The following is a 16684-nucleotide window of genomic DNA, read 5'->3' as shown; positions in this document are numbered from 1 at the left end:
ACACTGGTCACACAGCCCCTCGCATGTCCCTGCCACACCTCTGGGCTTCTGTGTCCCTCCTATGTGACACGGGATGGCCCCTGGCTCACTCCGCTGTTTAAGTTACACTCTCACAGTTCAAGTCTTCTCCCTCCAGCTGCTCACTTGGTGCACACTGCATCCTGCTCTGTATCATTAATCCTTCTTTGCCCGGGTGTTCTATGTACTCACCTAATATAAACTCCTTGAAAACAGGAACTAAGTCTCATACATACAAGAATATGTACTTTGTAAATAATGATTAGTTGAAATGCATGTTGTCATTTGTTAACTGTTGTATGTTTGACTGTGACAAACATGTTCTTTTCCACAAATTTGCCCCCCTTATCCTTCGCTTTTCAGTTTATTTTAGCCAAAAATCCCAACAAAAGACTAAAAGATGGTAATCTGTTTTACCCGAATCCGAGTCCACATAATGAGACTACCAGTGTGACCATTCAACTCCGGCATCCTTTGGTGCCTCAGTTACCAGTCGACCTTCTAGAGACAAAGAGCACACTAGGACAGACTGAGAATTTTGTAATTTGGGTGTTTGTTTAGACAATGGTATGGTGTTTACGTTTTCTCAAGATTTTAATGGTTAATGATTTTAGAAGAGTGTAAAGATTTTTGTTTTAAATATATTTGGTGAGTTTTAACAATTTTTACTATAAAAATTAAGTGATGTTAACCTGGGTCTAATACTGGGGATATTAATTTTCATATGTTTTTAAGAGGTGTAGGTGCTGGCTGTAATACTAAAGAAGTCATAGATAGATTAAAATATCTCAAAGCTGAAATTGAAGATCTAGAACTGAAGGAAAGAGAACTTGATCAGCAGAAGTTGTGGCTACAGCAAAGCATCAAAAATGTGATGGACGACTCCATTAATAATAGATATCCTTTTGAATAGAAATCCTTTTAAATCTTTAAATACAGAGATATAATATGTATTTATATATTCTTTCAGTCTGAACATCAGTTACTTTATTCTAGTGTTTTTAGAGACTTCAGTTTTGCAAGTGATTATAACATTCTTCTAATAATTTATATGAATATTTTAAAATGGTTACTTTTTCAAGTCGTATAGTACATCTATTAGCAAACAGGTGCGTCTCTGGCAGATTCCCCTATATGCGGTCTGCCCATTGACAGGACACACGACACCAGCTAACATGTGCTTACAGGGCGTCTGCAAATGTGGAAGTCATTGTTAAACCATTGTTCTGAACCTAAATCATTCAGTGTTTCAGAGTTTTTTAAAAAAGTAATTTTGGTTTGAAAATGAACTATCACAGGCCTGCAATCAGTCCAGGATACATTCTGCCTAATATTAACCCAAAGATAGTACTTTAGTAGAGGGTAGGGTTCCAAGGCTGGTTGGGATATCTACCATATTTGGGGAAAAGCATTAGTGATATACTCCATGTGTTCCTTATGACCACTGTGTTCTTTCAGATATGTGACTGTTGATTTGTGACTTACCCATACTCATGTGGAACATTTGAACTACATTTATCTTGTACCACCTCTCATGAACTTCTGTGTGTGTATATAATTTTTCACTGTGTCTTGTCTTTTGTGAACAAGTCCATGATGTTATTTGTTATTTTCTTTCTAGAATCAGAACTCCTTAACAGTTTGATAATAATGGGGGTCTTCAGCTGTGCCTTGTGGATCCCCGAGATTCCAAAAAGCATTGAACTAGTTGATCACGCACTTTGCTGCACTGCTTGCCAAGATCGCGGGCACGCCTAGTTCCCCAAACCATGACCCAAGAAGAGTCTCGATGCAGCGACTTCTGTAGTTGACTCTTCACTCCCACCGACAGCATCCTTCCCCCATCAGTGTCCTTGCCCAGAAGCTCCTGTCTGCATGGAATGCGCTTCCTTCCCTCTCCCTAGAGTCCTCAGATGACACAGAAACACAGAGTGGCTCCTTCTTAGAGCGAAGGATGGATACTTCTCTCACGGACCTTTGATTGCCTTTTCAGACAAGACTTGTGTTCTTTTTGATCTGACCATGTGTGACAGTCCCTTCATGCATTTGGTCACTTTGGCCTTCAGATTTATTATCTTAATTTATATATCCAGGCCTTGATATAAATGTTGTTCCTTAACTCTCTGACAGTACATTTTCCTATGTAACTCATGAAGACATCTGTAATTGTTTTAATGGTAAGTACTGTTAGTAAATTTTTTATGATGTTCTTCCTTTGATCAACGTATTTAGTGTAATGTGATTTAAAATTCCCCATGCAGTCACCTCAAGTCATTATTTTCTGTATTTGTGGACATTTTTTAGTCTCCCTCTATAGTGCTATGTGTTGATAGGCTGCTTTCATTTCTGTTCTCATGACAATAACTGCTTTTCCCAGGTTTCACTTCATTTTCTGCCCTGGTAGATATAAATTCTGTGTGGGAGAGGCAGCTAAGACAGAGAGGAATTAAATAACAGTCTCAGAGTCAGAGAATCACAGAGTCAATGACTAAACTTGAGCTAGAACATGGTTATCATTGATGTGCCGGAGAAGGCAATGGCACCCCACTCCAGTACTCTTGCCTGGAAAATCCCATGGACGGAGGAGCCTAGTAGGCTGCAGTTCATGGCGTCGCTACAGTCAGACACGATTGAGTGTCTTCACTTTCACGCATTGGAGAAGGAAATGGCAACCCACTCCAGTGTTCTTGCCTGGAGAATCCCAGGGACGGGGGAGCCTGGTGGGCTGCCGTCACCAGGGTCATGGGTCACACAGAGTCAGACACGACTGAAGCGACTTAGCAGCAGCAGATGTGCTGTTAAATCTGGAAAATTATTCCTCACCTTATTCCATCCCCGGCTTCCATGTTTTCCCTTTAAGATGATATGCTCAGTTGCTCAGTCGTGTCCAGCTCTTTGCAGCCCGTGGACTGTAGCCCGCCAGGCTCCTCTGTCCATGGAAATTTTCAGGCAAGAATACTGGAGTGGGTTGCCACTTCCTACTGCAGAGGATCTTCTGACCCAGGCATCGAACCTGCATCTCTTGCGTCGGCAGGCAGGATCTTTGCCACTATGAATAACTAAAATGGAGGTGGGGGCTGAATTCCCATAATATATATAACACAAGTAAAATATGCATGGGCTATTAAAAGGACAGTCTTGTATCATGCACATACCAAAAAAAAAAAGTTTGCGGAACGCTTTGCCAAGTAGAATCTGACTCTTAAGACTATGCTGGTTTTATATGTGGCCTTACTGCTCTATTTTGTTACCGTATTTCCCAAGCTTTCAAAAAAAGTTTGGGGAAATATTCTTAATGTTCAGCCCAGCAGATATTACTGTAGATGCTGGCTTCAAAAGTTCATGTAAGCTTAAGATTTCACTGTATCATACCTATTTAAGCAGTATAAATACTTAACTAGTGTTATTTAACTAAGGCTAAAAGGAAGTTCTGAGAGTCTCAGACATGATATGAGCCTGAATGAAAGCAAAATTAACTTGAGCAGAATTTGTTAATGAGAATAGAGTGAATACATTTACCCTGTTGTAAGATCTACTAACACACGTGTTTAGTTGCTCACTCGCGTCTGACTCTCTGTGGCCCTATGGACTGTAGCCCACCAGGCTCCTCTGTGCATGTAATTCTCCAGGCAAGAATACTGGAGTGGGTTGCCATTCCCTTCTTTAAGGGGTCTTCTTGACCCAGGAGTGAAACCAGGTCTCCTGCATTGCAGGCAGATTCTTGACCATCTAAGCCACCAGGAAAGCCCTTGAGGATTAAATGATGTTATATATATCTGTATCTCTGTATATAAAACTGATAGATATATTACCTCATTTAATCCTCAAAAACCCTGTGCAGTAAGTTATGTCACCTCCATTTTACAGAATAAGAACCAGAGCCCAAGGTCACCAAGTCCCAGCATTCTGACTCCACAGCCCACTCTCTTGGCTGCTGTATTGCAAGATCAGTAGTGTTCCTAAAATGTAAAAATCTTTATTTCTTAATTTTTTTTGACCAGGTGATACACTTTTGGCCATTCAAGCACCTTCTGGTACACAACTGGAGGTACCTATTCCAGAAATGGTACGTACGTAGGATAGCTTTTGTTAAAATGGATCTGCTGTTTCACGAGGGACAAACATTTTCTGGAGCTGAACATGAGCTAATTGTAAACACTTTCAAGTTACTGCTTTTAAGTTGTCTGTAAGTATTCATATCTGAAGTTAGATGTCTTCAGTACTTTTGCAAAATTATGGATGTGACTTAACATATTAGTTTTTGAAAAATCTTATTTGAGCTAGAAGACATCAAGGAATGAGTGATGATACAGTCAATAACCTTAAAAAATCAGCTTGACCAATCTACAGCCAATATAACAATCCTGAGGAAAAAGTTCACTTTAAATATCAACAATAATATACTGCTTTAAATTAGGTTTTTTAAAAAACATTTTCTGGCTTATTGAGTCAAAGATATCTGTTGACTCTATGCTAATATAAATTTCACGATTTTCATTTTCAAATTTCCTAAAACAGATTTGAAAACTAACAATTTAAAAAGGTGGAAAAAAATTACTGTTACTTCCTATTACCTCCTTTGCTTCTCCCAGCCATCCTAGAAGTTCCTATTTAGGCATTTATAGCTCCTGAAGCCTCGATACAAATTACCTTTTTGAAATGGAGGGGATTTACATTTATATCTCTGTAGGAAAAATCAGTTGTCTTTGTGCTTTGCTGAATGGAAAAAAGTTTTGCCTTGTGAAACCTGCTGTTTAAGACCCCATGCTGAGATGACCACCATAAGCATGGCCGCCGCCAAAGAGAGAGCATCCACAGCTGAGGGAAATGCTCTGAGCACTGCTCAGCACAGTGGGTCATTACAGCAAAAATAGGTGCCTTCCAGCATTCTACAGCTGGGAGTTCTTGATGACCAGTATTTGAGAAAAGCTTACTTTCTAGGGTCAAGAGCTTTGTAATCCTCAATGTCCCATTCTACTCCTGGTCGCTATACTATTTTGATTTAACGACTTACTTTTGTTGTATTTAGTTAGTCCCTATAGCTTTGCCTTTCTTTAAATGAAAATATGGTAACACATTTATAGTAGACTTGGAAAAAACAGAACAAGGTTAGAGAGAGTTCCCTCATGTACGGATGTTCCATTAGTTATTTTTTTAAGTAGATAAAGATTTTTAGTTGGAATTTCAACATGAAACTCTCAAGAATAGAATGCACACACAGAGAAGTAGAAGGATACGTAGTTGCCTGTCTCATTTTTAATGTTTCACGTTGGTTAGAGGTGTTAACCTTTGTTCATTTGTTTATGCCCAATAACTTCAAAGGGTCAGAATGGACAAAAGAAATACCAGATCAATCTAAAGAGTCATTCAGGACCTATCCACGTGCTGCTTATAAATAAAGAGTCCAGCTCATCTAAGCCCGTGGTTTTCCCAGTGCCCCCCCCAGACGACCTCGCGCAGCCTCCCTCTCAGCCTCCTACCCCAGTGCCTCCACACAAGCCCAGCTCGGCCGTCCAGAGCCTGCCTGAGCCACCTGTCTCTGAACGAAGCCAGCCTCTCCAGCACACGCCAGCCACAGACTTGTCTTCAGGTGAGTTCACAGCCATTGTTTTCAAAAGCAGAGAAGAAAATATGAAGACTGCATTGGACAAGTTACAGAGCATTTTTGACTCTCTCAGTTGTGATGTTATTCTCTTGTCTAGTATAGGAGACAAAATAGTAAACCTAATCAACAAGTCATAATTTTGTGTCTCCTATGTGCCCAGCACTGGAATATGTATTATGAGGAAAATTTAAAAACAGATCCTGTCTTTAATTATATTCTGTTGTTTAGTCGCTAAGTCGTGTCTGAGACGCCTTGCTACCCCATGGACTGTAGCCGCCAAGTTCCTCTGTCCATGGGATTTTCCAGGCAAGAATACTGGAGTGGGTTGCCCGTTCCCTCTCCGTTTAATTGTATTACTACTACTTGTTTCATAGACTGTGTAAATATATATGTATTTACAGTTTTCCTTAGGATTCCATTTTGGAATTAAACCATATTTGTTCTTTTTGCTGTCAAAATATATAAAAAGAAACGTAAAAAAACTTTTATCACATTTGTTTCCAGCAGGATCTATTAGTGGAGATATCATTGATGAGTTAATGTCTTCTGATGGTAAGTAGTTCAAAAAAAATAACTAAACTTACATATTAATAATGCTTTTCTAGAATTTATGAGTGGCCTTATGATTTAAAAGACATGAAGAACCTGTATTTTTTAACTGCTTAATGTACTGTGATGGTTCATGAAAGTTACAGTTAAGTTATAGGCATCATGAAGCATTTCTTTGCCTGCATTTTTATGAAAAATAACTCATAAGGGGATACTTAACCACGTTTACAGAATAAACTTCTATACTGTTGGCACACTAGCCCTTTTCACACCTGAAGAATCTGGCCAAGAAGAGCAAAACAATATATCTGAGTCAACAAGAAATCTGAAAACTTAGTTTTGTAAATATGCCCATCATGGCCAATTTCTGTGTTAGCCACATCATCTAACCAGAAATAATTCCTAAAAATCAGCTAATTTTAAAATTGTAGTTACTTTTAACAGTTACTCTCTGGGCCTCTGCTTCCTGTAAGTTCTTGGATTCCTAACACATACCCACGGCAGCTGTTAAATTAGCAAGCATTCTGCTGCTGCTGCTGCTGCTAAGTTGCTTCAGTCGTGTCCGACTCTGTTCGACCCCATAGACGGCAGCCTACCAGGCTCCCCCATCCCTGGGATTCTCCAGGCAAGAACACTGGAGTGGGTTGCCATTTCCTTCTCCAGTGCATGAAGTGAAAAGTGAAAGTGAAGTCGCTCAGTTGTGTCCGACTCTTAGCAACCCCATAGACGGCAGCCTGCCAGGCTCCTCTGCCCACGGGATTTTCCAGGCAAGAGTACTGGAGTTGGGTGCCATCGCCTTCTCTGAACAAGCTTTCCTAGTAACCACTTAAGAGACTTATCAAACATTTCTGTAAAAGCAGAGAATTTCAGCATATTTATTAATTTATGTCTGATTCCTTTCTCTGTTTTCAAAGTGGTAGCTTATTTAGCAGATCAGAGAAAATACTCTAATGTTTCTGAATCATTTTAGTGATGAATTCAACCAATAAAATTTCTAACTTCTGTTTCCCAAGCTAAACCTATAATCAGTGCATAAAATGTTTTTAAATAAGAATCTTTGAAGATACACACAAAACACAAATTATTAATTTGATCATTACATTTCCTATTGTATTTTTTTAATTTCCTGTATAACATGGGAAGCATAATTTGGTTTGATGTTTTTGATAGTGTTTTATCTAAGACATCATTACCTGTATGCAGAAACCATCTTTAACACTGCATTTGTGTTTTTGCTTGCAGTGTTTCCGCTCTTACGGCTTTCTCCGACCCCAGCAGATGACTACAACTTTAATTTAGATGATAATGAAGGCGTTTGTGATCTGTTTGATGTTCAGATACTAAATTATTAGATTCCATGGAAACTTGGGACTGTTATCTACCTCTAACTGTGTAACATTTTAGACTTCTTAATAACCTAAGTATTTAAAATAATGAATGTAACACCTTTTTAGTTCACTGATTATGAAATGTTCTTCCCTAATACTTTATTTTTGCTTCACAAAACTTCAACCATAAAAACAAAGGATTCTGACTGTTTCAGGAGAAAAAATGATTTCATATCCACCAACCCTCCACACCCTCAAGTAATTACTTTCTGAAATTTCAACTTTTCTTCCCATTCTGAACCCTTCTGTTTTCTTCCCCTTATATGAGAAGAAAGTTAAAGTAGACTTCAGGTCATGAGAAACAAGAAAGTTGGCCAAGGGCTCACCACTTGTTCTGTCTTCCACTTGTACTGCCACAAGACTGTCCATGTTCCTTTGTGTCCTCCAATCCAGACATTCACTGCCACTTATAACGTGAAGGGTGTAAATTAGGATATATTAACTGTTTCAGTGAACAGAGTTTGTGAAGTGCCTTCTGTTTTAGCACTTTAAGTTTATCACATTTTGTTGACTTCTGACATTCCACTTTCCTAGGTTATAGGAAAGATCTGTTTATGTAGTTTGTTTTTAAAATGTGCCAATGCCTGTACATTAACAAGATTTTTTAAATAAAATTGTATAAAAGATTAAATTTATTGGTCTTTTTGGGGAATTTGATGCATCATTGGTATATTACAACTGAGCCATTAATCTGGTAGCTTCATCAACATTAACTGGTACATTTTCATGACACTGCTGAGGTATCTAGAGAGAAGAAATTACATTTTAAAATTGAGATAACAACTGTAAACAAAAATGACAGTCTACTGACATATATTCCAATATAATTTCTTCCAGTTGTACTTTTGGAAGTAGAACAGTAAATTCCCATATTTAGACTCAATGTTTTAAAGTCTGAATGTGCTATACATACTACAGAGCCAAGTACTAAAAATTACAATCAATATGGGCTTTGAAAATTCGGAATTTAATTTATTAGCCAGAACAAAAGCAAGTGATTTCTACTCACCAGTTGTTTCTGCAGAGGTTCAAGGGAAAGGCCTTTTGAGAAGTTTGCCAGTTCCTTCTGTATATCTATAAAAGCTTTATTCACTCTGTTAACTTTTTCATCATTCACAATGTTTATCTTTTAAAAAAAGAAAAGAGCAGTAATTCATGATCTTAAATCCATTACAGATAAAATATAGGCAACTTTAATCTTATTAAACCCCCAAATCTATAAACTCTTGTCCATCCTACCAATTTGTGCAGATAATTCACACTAAAATTTTTAGTCTTATTGAGACACTTTAGACAAAAAGGTTCTGTTTAAAAAAAAAAAAAAGAATTATGTAGCTATACCTTCTACCTTGACTTTTCCTGGTATAAGCAGGCCAAAACATGTGCCTATAATCTTTCCAGGCTATGACGCTACCATCTCTTATCTGTGAAACGAGGACCCTGGATAGAACCCTTCGAGAGTCCCAGCAGCACCTCTCCGAATCCTCCTTGACGGCAGCACCTGGCCGTCTCCTGAGAACAGTGGCCCGTGCAGCCCTCCGTGCTTGAGTCTACAAGGCTGGGGGAGGGGGGGGGGGCATTCTGTTCACTGCTGCGCCCCAACCGTTTCTCCTTCAAACTCCCAGCTGCTCTGCACCTTACGCGCCAGGACATTCTGACATCCTTCTCACTACTGTCACCTACCTAAACCATGATTACTTACTCCTTTGTGAAAGATCTCAAACGTTGGCTCACTGACCCCCCACATGCCTGGCATCACTGCTTAGTGGCTTCAACAAGAACCTACCCGATGGCCACTTAATCTTTTCAGGTCCTCGACTCCAGGGATCTTTCCCACGACTTAACCTTGCCATCACTGCCATGTGGTACCTTAGGCTGCACCACCTCCTGTCCCTCTAGTTCACTTAGTTTATTAGTAATTCTTAAATCTCACTGAAACCTTTTCTAAGTTCACTACTGTTCACATGTTCCACCTCCACTTCTTTAGCCTACACAGATCCCATGACCACTCGTCAGTCACTCCTTACACCCTCTTAACTGTCCGCCTTTCCCTTGATCAGACTTGTGTGGCAACTTGGTTAAACTCAACCATCAGCCTTTTCTGAGCCTGAAACGGAAGCTGTAGCAAGTCACAACTGGCTGCCTGGCTTCACTTAAGTTCATTTCCACCAACTTCAATTTACCTTTTTTACGTGCTGCCTGGCAATCTTACCCTAGTAAGTTAGGCTACTTTCTGAGAAAATTATTTGATACTTTCTCCAACCAGGCTGCCTACCCACAGGTCTTTTCCAGTAGCGTCCACGAAGCTTCTGGGACTTCCTGTCTAAACAAAGTAATCTTTCCCAAATACACCAAGCTCTTCCCCAACTGGAGGCCTTTGCACTCACTATTCTCCCTGCCTAAAACATGCTGCTGCTCCCAATGCTTCACTGCTCTTGGCGTCACTAGCTCCTGTCACTCAGGTCTTGGCTTCAGCATCAACCTTGAAGTCAATTCTATCTACAGTTGTCACCCCAAACTCCAGTCATATCATTCAGCTTTATTTCCCTTTTAGCATTTCCAAAGACAAGAAACTGCTCCACCAAAAAGTTTAATTCAGCTAGTTCATGAAGACTGAAAGATAAAATGTTACATTTCTATGGCCCATTATGATAATTAGTAAGTCCTTGAGAGCTGACTCCATCTAGTACTTAAGCTTGAAAACATTTCCTTGAATCATCTTCTTAAGGTGTCTACTTGAAATTTCGCATTCCCCAAATATTTTGAAAAGAAGATAAAGCAACTCTTTTCATTTTGTATTTTAAGAAACAAAATATTTTATCTCCTATTTTCAGGTTTTTATTTGAGCTCTAGGTATCTCCAGAGAAATAAGAATTAACTGAGGAGAAAAAGAATGGGTGCTGACTGACATTCCATGTCTTGGCTCTGTTAAGAGCTTCTTGAATATATATAAATTTACAGAGAACTTTTCCATAACATTTTTTTTTTTTTTATGATTTCCAGGCTCGGAGAATTAACTGTTACTTGGAGCCTCATACATTTGCAGTTAAAATGTTTTCCTTTTGCACATTTGGATTCAAGAAAGGGAGGTTATTTTTCTTCATCATTTTTCTTTTTAAAACAAATACTTAAAATCATCTTGCTTTTTTGTAGGAAAGGCTAAGAACCTGTTTTAAATATTAACATTCAGCTTTTCAGTAGCTTTACAATTATGCTTTGCTTGTAAACAGTAAAGTCAGAGTGCTTAAGTGATACTCACCTTCTTAAGATTAGTGGTAACTGGTTTTGCTTTATTTTTAACCTTAAAGCTTTTTTGGCTGGCTATGTGGAATACATTCCTGGACTTCTGCCCTCTTAGTTTGTTCTTGGCCATTGTCTAGGAAAAAAAGAAAGAGCTCAATTAAGTTGCCCACACTTATGAACTGTAAATCAATTAAAATTTAGGAAGGTACCGATTAAATTTAAGAAGATCCACCTTGCTCCTGATTATTTTTAAAACTGCTACTTGTATTAAATTCCATGTCTTTTGGTCCTACAGATTTTCCTGTTTGAGTGCAGAGAGTATCTAATTCTTTTCTGCATCTCTGGCACCTGGACTGTAAGAGGTTCCACATTAATTTCTGCCAGTTAGATACATTAAGTAATATTACTTGCCCCATTTTCACTCCTGTGTGCACCTCCTCAAAGTTAGTCGCTAGTCATGTCTTTGCAACCCCATGGACTGCAGCCCTCCAGACTCCTCTATCCATGGGATGCTCCAGGCAAGAATACTGGAGTTGGTTGCCATGCCCTCCTCCAGGGGATCTTCCCAACCCAGAAATTGAACTCTGGTCCCCTGCATTGCAGGAAGATTATTTACCTCTGAATTACCAGAGAAGCCCCAGCTCCTCAAAATCAGTACTTAATCTTGCACATCCAAATCCCAGCCTTACTTTCATGACTTCCATATCACTTCTGTGTGAATGGTTCTTGCCTAAAAACTTTAGATGTTATCTTTGTTCTACAGCTAAACACACTAAGCCTATAAATTCTACTTTTGATGTTGAGAAACATCTCTCAAACCTGTCTTTAACAATGCACATGAGGAACAATTTCAAAAATATTAACAGTTAAGATTTATTAAGCTTTGACTACATGTACAAGCACTATGCTAACATTTTATGTGCTTTACTTCTTACAAAAATACTTTGTGGGAGGTACTATTTCATCCTCATTTTATGGATTAAAAAACTGATGCAAAGAGAAGTTAATCTACCCATTGTCACACTGTTAGTAGTCAGGGGATGCCACGATTCAAAGCCAGGAAGACTAGATCCTGAGCTCTCGTTATGTGATATGGCCTCACATATACATAAAAATGCAACACAAAACCATGATTTAGTACTGCCTAGTTCAGGACTAGGTTATTGCTTTAGTCCCTGGGACTATTTGGTTAGACTCTAGGTTGGACAAACTTTAATCACAGACCAAATCAGGTCAGGCACCTGCCTCTGTAAATGACTTTATTAGAACGCAGCTCTGTCCACTTAATTATGTATGTATTGTCTGTGGCTGCTTTCCTGCTACAACTGTGGCTTGCAAAGCCAAAAATCCTTACTATTTGGCCCTTTAAAGAAAAGACTGTCAAGCCCTGGCTTAAACCATATGCATTCAAGTCTGTCCTGCACGGTGGTACACAATGAACAGTCCCAATGTTAAAATCCTTCAATGGCTTCTCCAGCCCACAAAAAGCAATATTCTCCGTCCTGACATGTTGCAGGAAACCTCATTCTAGCATAAATGTGTCAAAGGTATCTTCTGCTATATCTCTGTAGCCACCTTAGAATACTAATTAATCTCTGAAGACTCTGCACATTCTTCCTTTCTTCCCTTTGCTCACATCGTATCTCTTTCAATGTCAAACTTTAGGAAACAGAAACGGCAAAGCTTTCTGAATCCTAATAGTACTCCTAATAAAAAAAAAAAAAAAGAACACAGTAGAAAATACGTATTATAGAAGCAGAAAATACACATAGAAAGTCACCCCAAATTAAAGTCCTTCCAATAAGTAACCAGAATCCGATCATTCATTAACCAATTACTACGTGCCAAGTGCGGTACAGAACTCATATGCATCATATGAAACATATACAAACACAAGACACATAGACAGGGGCTGAGACTGGCAGCATAAAGCGGAGTGAGCAGACGGAAAGATCCAACGGGCCTGGGGACTCGAGGAAGGCTCGTGCAGAAGGTGACAGCTAGCGGGGTACAGGGCGGGGACAGGGGTCGCCCGTGACGACCCCGTGGAAACGAATGACAAAACAAAGACTGTACACTGGTCCCCCGCCCCGGGCTGAGGGCCCAGGACTCGGCCTTCCGGCCTGAGCCCGTGGGCCGGCGGCCGAGGACAGCCGCCCAAGGCAGCAAGCGACCGAGCCGACCTCCGGACGGCAGCGGCCCGCAAGGCCCGCCCCCGCCCCGCGAAGCTTCGCGCTAGCGCCCGGGAAGTGTCCTTTACTAACCTCTCACCAGGCCTCCGACACCCTCGTAGAGCCTCTCAGGTTCCAAGTAACGCCATCTGCATGCGCGAGACCCGGAAGTTCCGGGATGAGAGGGCCTGTCAAAGGGCCTCCTCAGGGCCGCGGTTCCGCCCCCGAGCGAAGCCCCGCCCGCAGAGCGTGGTCCCGTCCCAGAGCTTGGGGGCGGGAACAGGGGTAAGCCCCGCCCACAGAGCGTGGTTCCGCCCCAGAGCTCGGTGGGTAGACAGCGGTACGGCCCGCCCACAGAGCGTGGTTCCGTCCAGGAGCTCGGGGGCTGGACACAGGTAAGCCCCGCCCCTAGGGCGCGGTCCGGCCCAGGAGCTCGGTGGCTGGACAAGGGTAAGCCCCGCCCACAGAGCGTAATCCCATCCCAGAGCTCGGTGGGTGGACAGAAGTAAGCCCCGCCCACAGAGCGCGGTCCCGTCCCAGAGCTCGGTCCGTAGACGGCTATAAGCCCCGCCCTTTCCGCCCACGCTGGTTCCCAGCCACTCGACGTAGGGCCGCCCACAGGGCCGTCTCCGCCGCGGAGCTCCCGCCCCTGAACGCTGCGCAGCCCCGCTCGCAGCGCGGAGTCCCGCACGTTAGCGCGTCTGGCCCGGTGCTACCTTGAGGCGCTCTACTTGGGGGAGACGCCGAAGACGGGAGCGCCTCGAGCTCCTCGCGCGGGCTCGCTTACAGAAGCCAGGTGGCGCGTCTTGGTCACCGCGCGGGCCGTCTCACAGCGGTCGCCCCTCGGCCGCGTCCTGCGGGCTGGCCGGGACGCGCTCCCGGGACGCGGCGCCGCGCGCCGCTGGGGGCGCCCCAGGCTCGCTGGGCGGCCCAGAGCGCCTAGGGGCTGAGCGGATCCAGGGCTAGCGCTGGGACTTCTAGGGGAGGACTGTAATGAGACGGAGCTGAAGTGCTTTCCTCAGTCAGATGAGAACTTCTGACAGCGCGGCAGACGCACAGCAAAGTAAACAAGCCGCGCAGCAAGAATGAAGTGAGAGCCGCCCAGTCGTGTCCGTGGGATTCTCCAGGCCGGAACACTGGAGTGGATATTTCCCTCTCCAGTACTGAAAGCTACCCTTCAATGAAATATGCGTTTCTTGTGAGGAGCCAATTATCGTGAAAAGTTTCATGATTTATTATAGGAGTGCAGAGTCTTTTCTTCCTTTAACCCCTCAGTGACAGAAGAATTTGTTTTCAGACTAAGAAGAAACATCTATAACATATTCTGTATAATAAAGTAGGGCAGACAGGACCTTCCATCTTTTTGGCTAGGTCAGATTCCTGGAAATATCTGTAGAATAAGAATAAGTAACACTGCAGTGAAGGAAAAACGACACTTTCTCAGGATATTCTAAAGCTGTAGGAGGTGGATCACAGACTTTATATTGTTATTATTTATTTTCTATAACTTAAATATCATATTACTGGTATGTATGTTTGTTTCTCAACTAGTCCATGTACTTTTCAGGGGCCAGGTTCACTACTCACCTTTATATTTCCATCCAAGATTCCATATTTCCAGTGCATGGAAGGTGTGGCATAAATGAAATAAAATTTCCTTAAGTATAAGAAGCAGAGAAGAGATTGTAGCCAACACACTAAAAAGAACTTTAAAGCTCTATCAACTTTAGCAAGACTGAAAAATACCCAGAACACTTCTTTTTCGCTTCTTGTAGTACTATTCCTTGGAAGTGATAGGTGTTTGACAAATATGTTTTTAATTTAATTAAGCAGATTTTATTCAGAGTAATCTCCTGGCCAAATGCCTAGAAATCCTGCTACTGCTGCTACTGCTAAGTCGCTTCAGTCATGTCCGACTCTGTGCGACCGCAGCCCACCAGGAAATCCTGAACCTGAACTAATTACAGTCGCAAAGGATGGCTTGCGTATGAAATACCTGAAGGTGAGGAACAGTGAAATCCCTATCACAAAGACAATAAAGATAGTCAAAGAGTACATGAAGTCCTTTCACATTTTTTGTGATGCTAGGTTAAAATGCAAGCAATGGTTAAAACTTATAGGAATTGGGAAATACTTAGCAAATGCATGTTTAAAACAGAAAATTGGTAACTGCAAAGGAGGCAGTGAGCTATTATCATTTGGCACTCCAAATTTCAACAGTGTTTAAAGCAAAATTAAAGGCTGCTGTGATTTGTAATTACCATGTTTAGTTGATAATGTAAACACTCAAGTTGTCTAAAGCTCAGCAATGATTTTGAGATTTTTTTTCTGTTGATATTGTTCTGTTCAGCGTCTATATGAGGCAGGAAGCAGATGGGCCCCCTAGGGTAAAGCGACCAAAGGGAAGAGATTGGACCCTGCACAGACCACATATTTCTCGTCCCAAAGTCAGGAGACCCTCCCTGGCCGCATATGCACAAAAGAGGCTCCTTTGCTGTTCTACCCAGATGCCTTTTCGGTGGAATTCATCTTGGCTAAGATGCGTGCACACACGGGAAGATCCTGAGATATACAGAATATGGACTGTGAGCCCAGGCAAGTCAAAATGAGCAGCCAGAGGAAATCTGGAAGAAATGCGCCACATAAGTGATTTAAACTGCCACCAGGGCGCAACTCGGGGCCTCTGTCTCTGAGTCTGCCCATGTGTCTACCCATATGTACTGTACTTTTCCTCCTAATAAATACTGTACTTGCTTCACCACTCCTGTCTTTGTGGAAGTTCTTTTCTGCAGCGCCAAAGGGCCAGGGCCCTTGTCACTAACTGCCAGTCTAGTCACTGGGATCTGGTGATTTTGCTGTTGTGACCCAGCCTCCATCTCTGGTTGGGAACCCCAGCCCTGCTCCAAGGCGCTGCAGGCCCAGGCCACCCAAGATTATATCTAGACTAAAGTTGACAGTTTCTGACTCTCTTTTTGTGTGGTGTTTGTTCAGAACTATGTTGTTCTGAAATCCTACTAAGAATTACGTAATTGTCTATATTTTGTTAAATAAGATAGAAATTACTGAGGACTATAAAGATTTCATGAACATCTTTTTATCCTTTTGGATTAGAAAAGTCATGAAGAGTGCTTGTAGAAATTAGGGAAATTCAGAAAAACATAAAGAAGGAAGTGAACAGCCAGAAGTTACTGCATTCTGCTTAACTCACCACAGTCTTTCTCTCATTTCGATTAATAGCTTCCTAACTGGTTCCCCTGCTGTAATCTCTACCCACCCCAGGAGGAATCCCACTAAGATATTAATCAGATCATGTCATTCCTCAGCTCAGAAGTTCCAGTATTTCCCACATCACTCGGGATAAAGGCCAAAGTCCTTACAATAGCCTGTGAAGCCCTATTTGACAACCTTCCTCCCCCAACCTTCTCACCCCATCCCTGAACCCTGAATGCTTTCTTACTTTTCTGCCTGGAGCGCTCGCCCACTAAATATCTGCAAAGCTCCTCCCTCTCCTCTTTGAGTGTGTGTTCAGTCGATCAGTGCTCCTCTGTGCATGGGATTTTCCAAGCAAGAATACTGGAGTTGGTTCCTATTTCTTCCTCCAAGGGATCTTCCTGACCCAGAGAGCGAAACACGCACCCCCCACCCCCACCCCCCCCCCCCGCCCGCCGCAACTCCCACCCAAATCCTGTGTCTCCTGGATTGGCAGGCGG

At 41.9% G+C, this 16684-nt stretch overlaps 2 protein-coding genes and 1 long non-coding RNA gene across 6 annotated transcripts in view; 2 read left to right on the top strand and 1 right to left on the bottom strand.

Annotated features, from left to right (window-relative positions):
• The window catches only part of E2F5 (E2F transcription factor 5), a 35895-nt gene extending 28141 nt beyond the window's left edge, over positions 1 to 7754 (top strand). The window contains exons 3-8 of one of the 2 annotated variants that reach the window (XM_027561632.1): positions 754 to 915; positions 2152 to 2195; positions 4020 to 4084; positions 5341 to 5608; positions 6131 to 6175; positions 7415 to 7754. In XM_027561632.1, coding sequence (XP_027417433.1) covers positions 754 to 915; positions 2152 to 2195; positions 4020 to 4084; positions 5341 to 5608; positions 6131 to 6175; positions 7415 to 7524 — 694 coding nt within the window. In that variant the 3' untranslated portion in view covers positions 7525 to 7754. Of the gene's footprint in view, positions 1 to 753; positions 916 to 2151; positions 2196 to 4019; positions 4085 to 5340; positions 5609 to 6127; positions 6176 to 7414 lie in introns of both variants that reach the window. The other variant, XM_027561633.1, reaches the window with a different exon arrangement.
• A 415-nt stretch (positions 7755 to 8169) lies between these two features.
• C14H8orf59 (chromosome 14 C8orf59 homolog) lies at positions 8170 to 13340 on the bottom strand. Of its 2 annotated transcripts, XM_027561636.1 has the most exons (5): positions 13068 to 13166; positions 12379 to 12509; positions 10820 to 10936; positions 8570 to 8686; positions 8170 to 8304 (listed from the first exon to the last, which is right to left on the bottom strand). In XM_027561636.1, exons 3-5 carry the CDS (start codon positions 10931 to 10933, stop codon positions 8233 to 8235), a joined length of 303 nt encoding a protein of 100 aa, XP_027417437.1. In that variant the 5' UTR covers positions 10934 to 10936; positions 12379 to 12509; positions 13068 to 13166; the 3' UTR covers positions 8170 to 8232. The 2 variants fall into 2 exon arrangements, with proteins under 2 accessions (XP_027417437.1, XP_027417435.1); XM_027561634.1 differs by lacking the exon at positions 12379 to 12509 and having other exon boundaries at positions 13068 to 13340.
• Positions 13341 to 13417: 77 nt separating this feature from the next.
• On the top strand, positions 13418 to 15735 carry LOC113904459. 2 transcript variants are annotated; one of them, XR_003514519.1, is made up of 3 exons: positions 13418 to 14172; positions 14808 to 14976; positions 15325 to 15735. It is a non-coding gene; the product is annotated as an uncharacterized LOC113904459 (long non-coding RNA). The 2 variants fall into 2 exon arrangements; XR_003514518.1 differs by having other exon boundaries at positions 13418 to 14976.
• The last annotated feature ends 949 nt before the right edge of the window (positions 15736 to 16684 follow it).

This window comes from Bos indicus x Bos taurus, chromosome 14 (genome assembly GCF_003369695.1).
Source record: "Bos indicus x Bos taurus breed Angus x Brahman F1 hybrid chromosome 14, Bos_hybrid_MaternalHap_v2.0, whole genome shotgun sequence".
Classification (NCBI taxonomy): Eukaryota; Metazoa; Chordata; class Mammalia; order Artiodactyla; family Bovidae; genus Bos; species Bos indicus x Bos taurus.
This window is presented reverse-complemented; position numbering and strand designations above follow the sequence as displayed.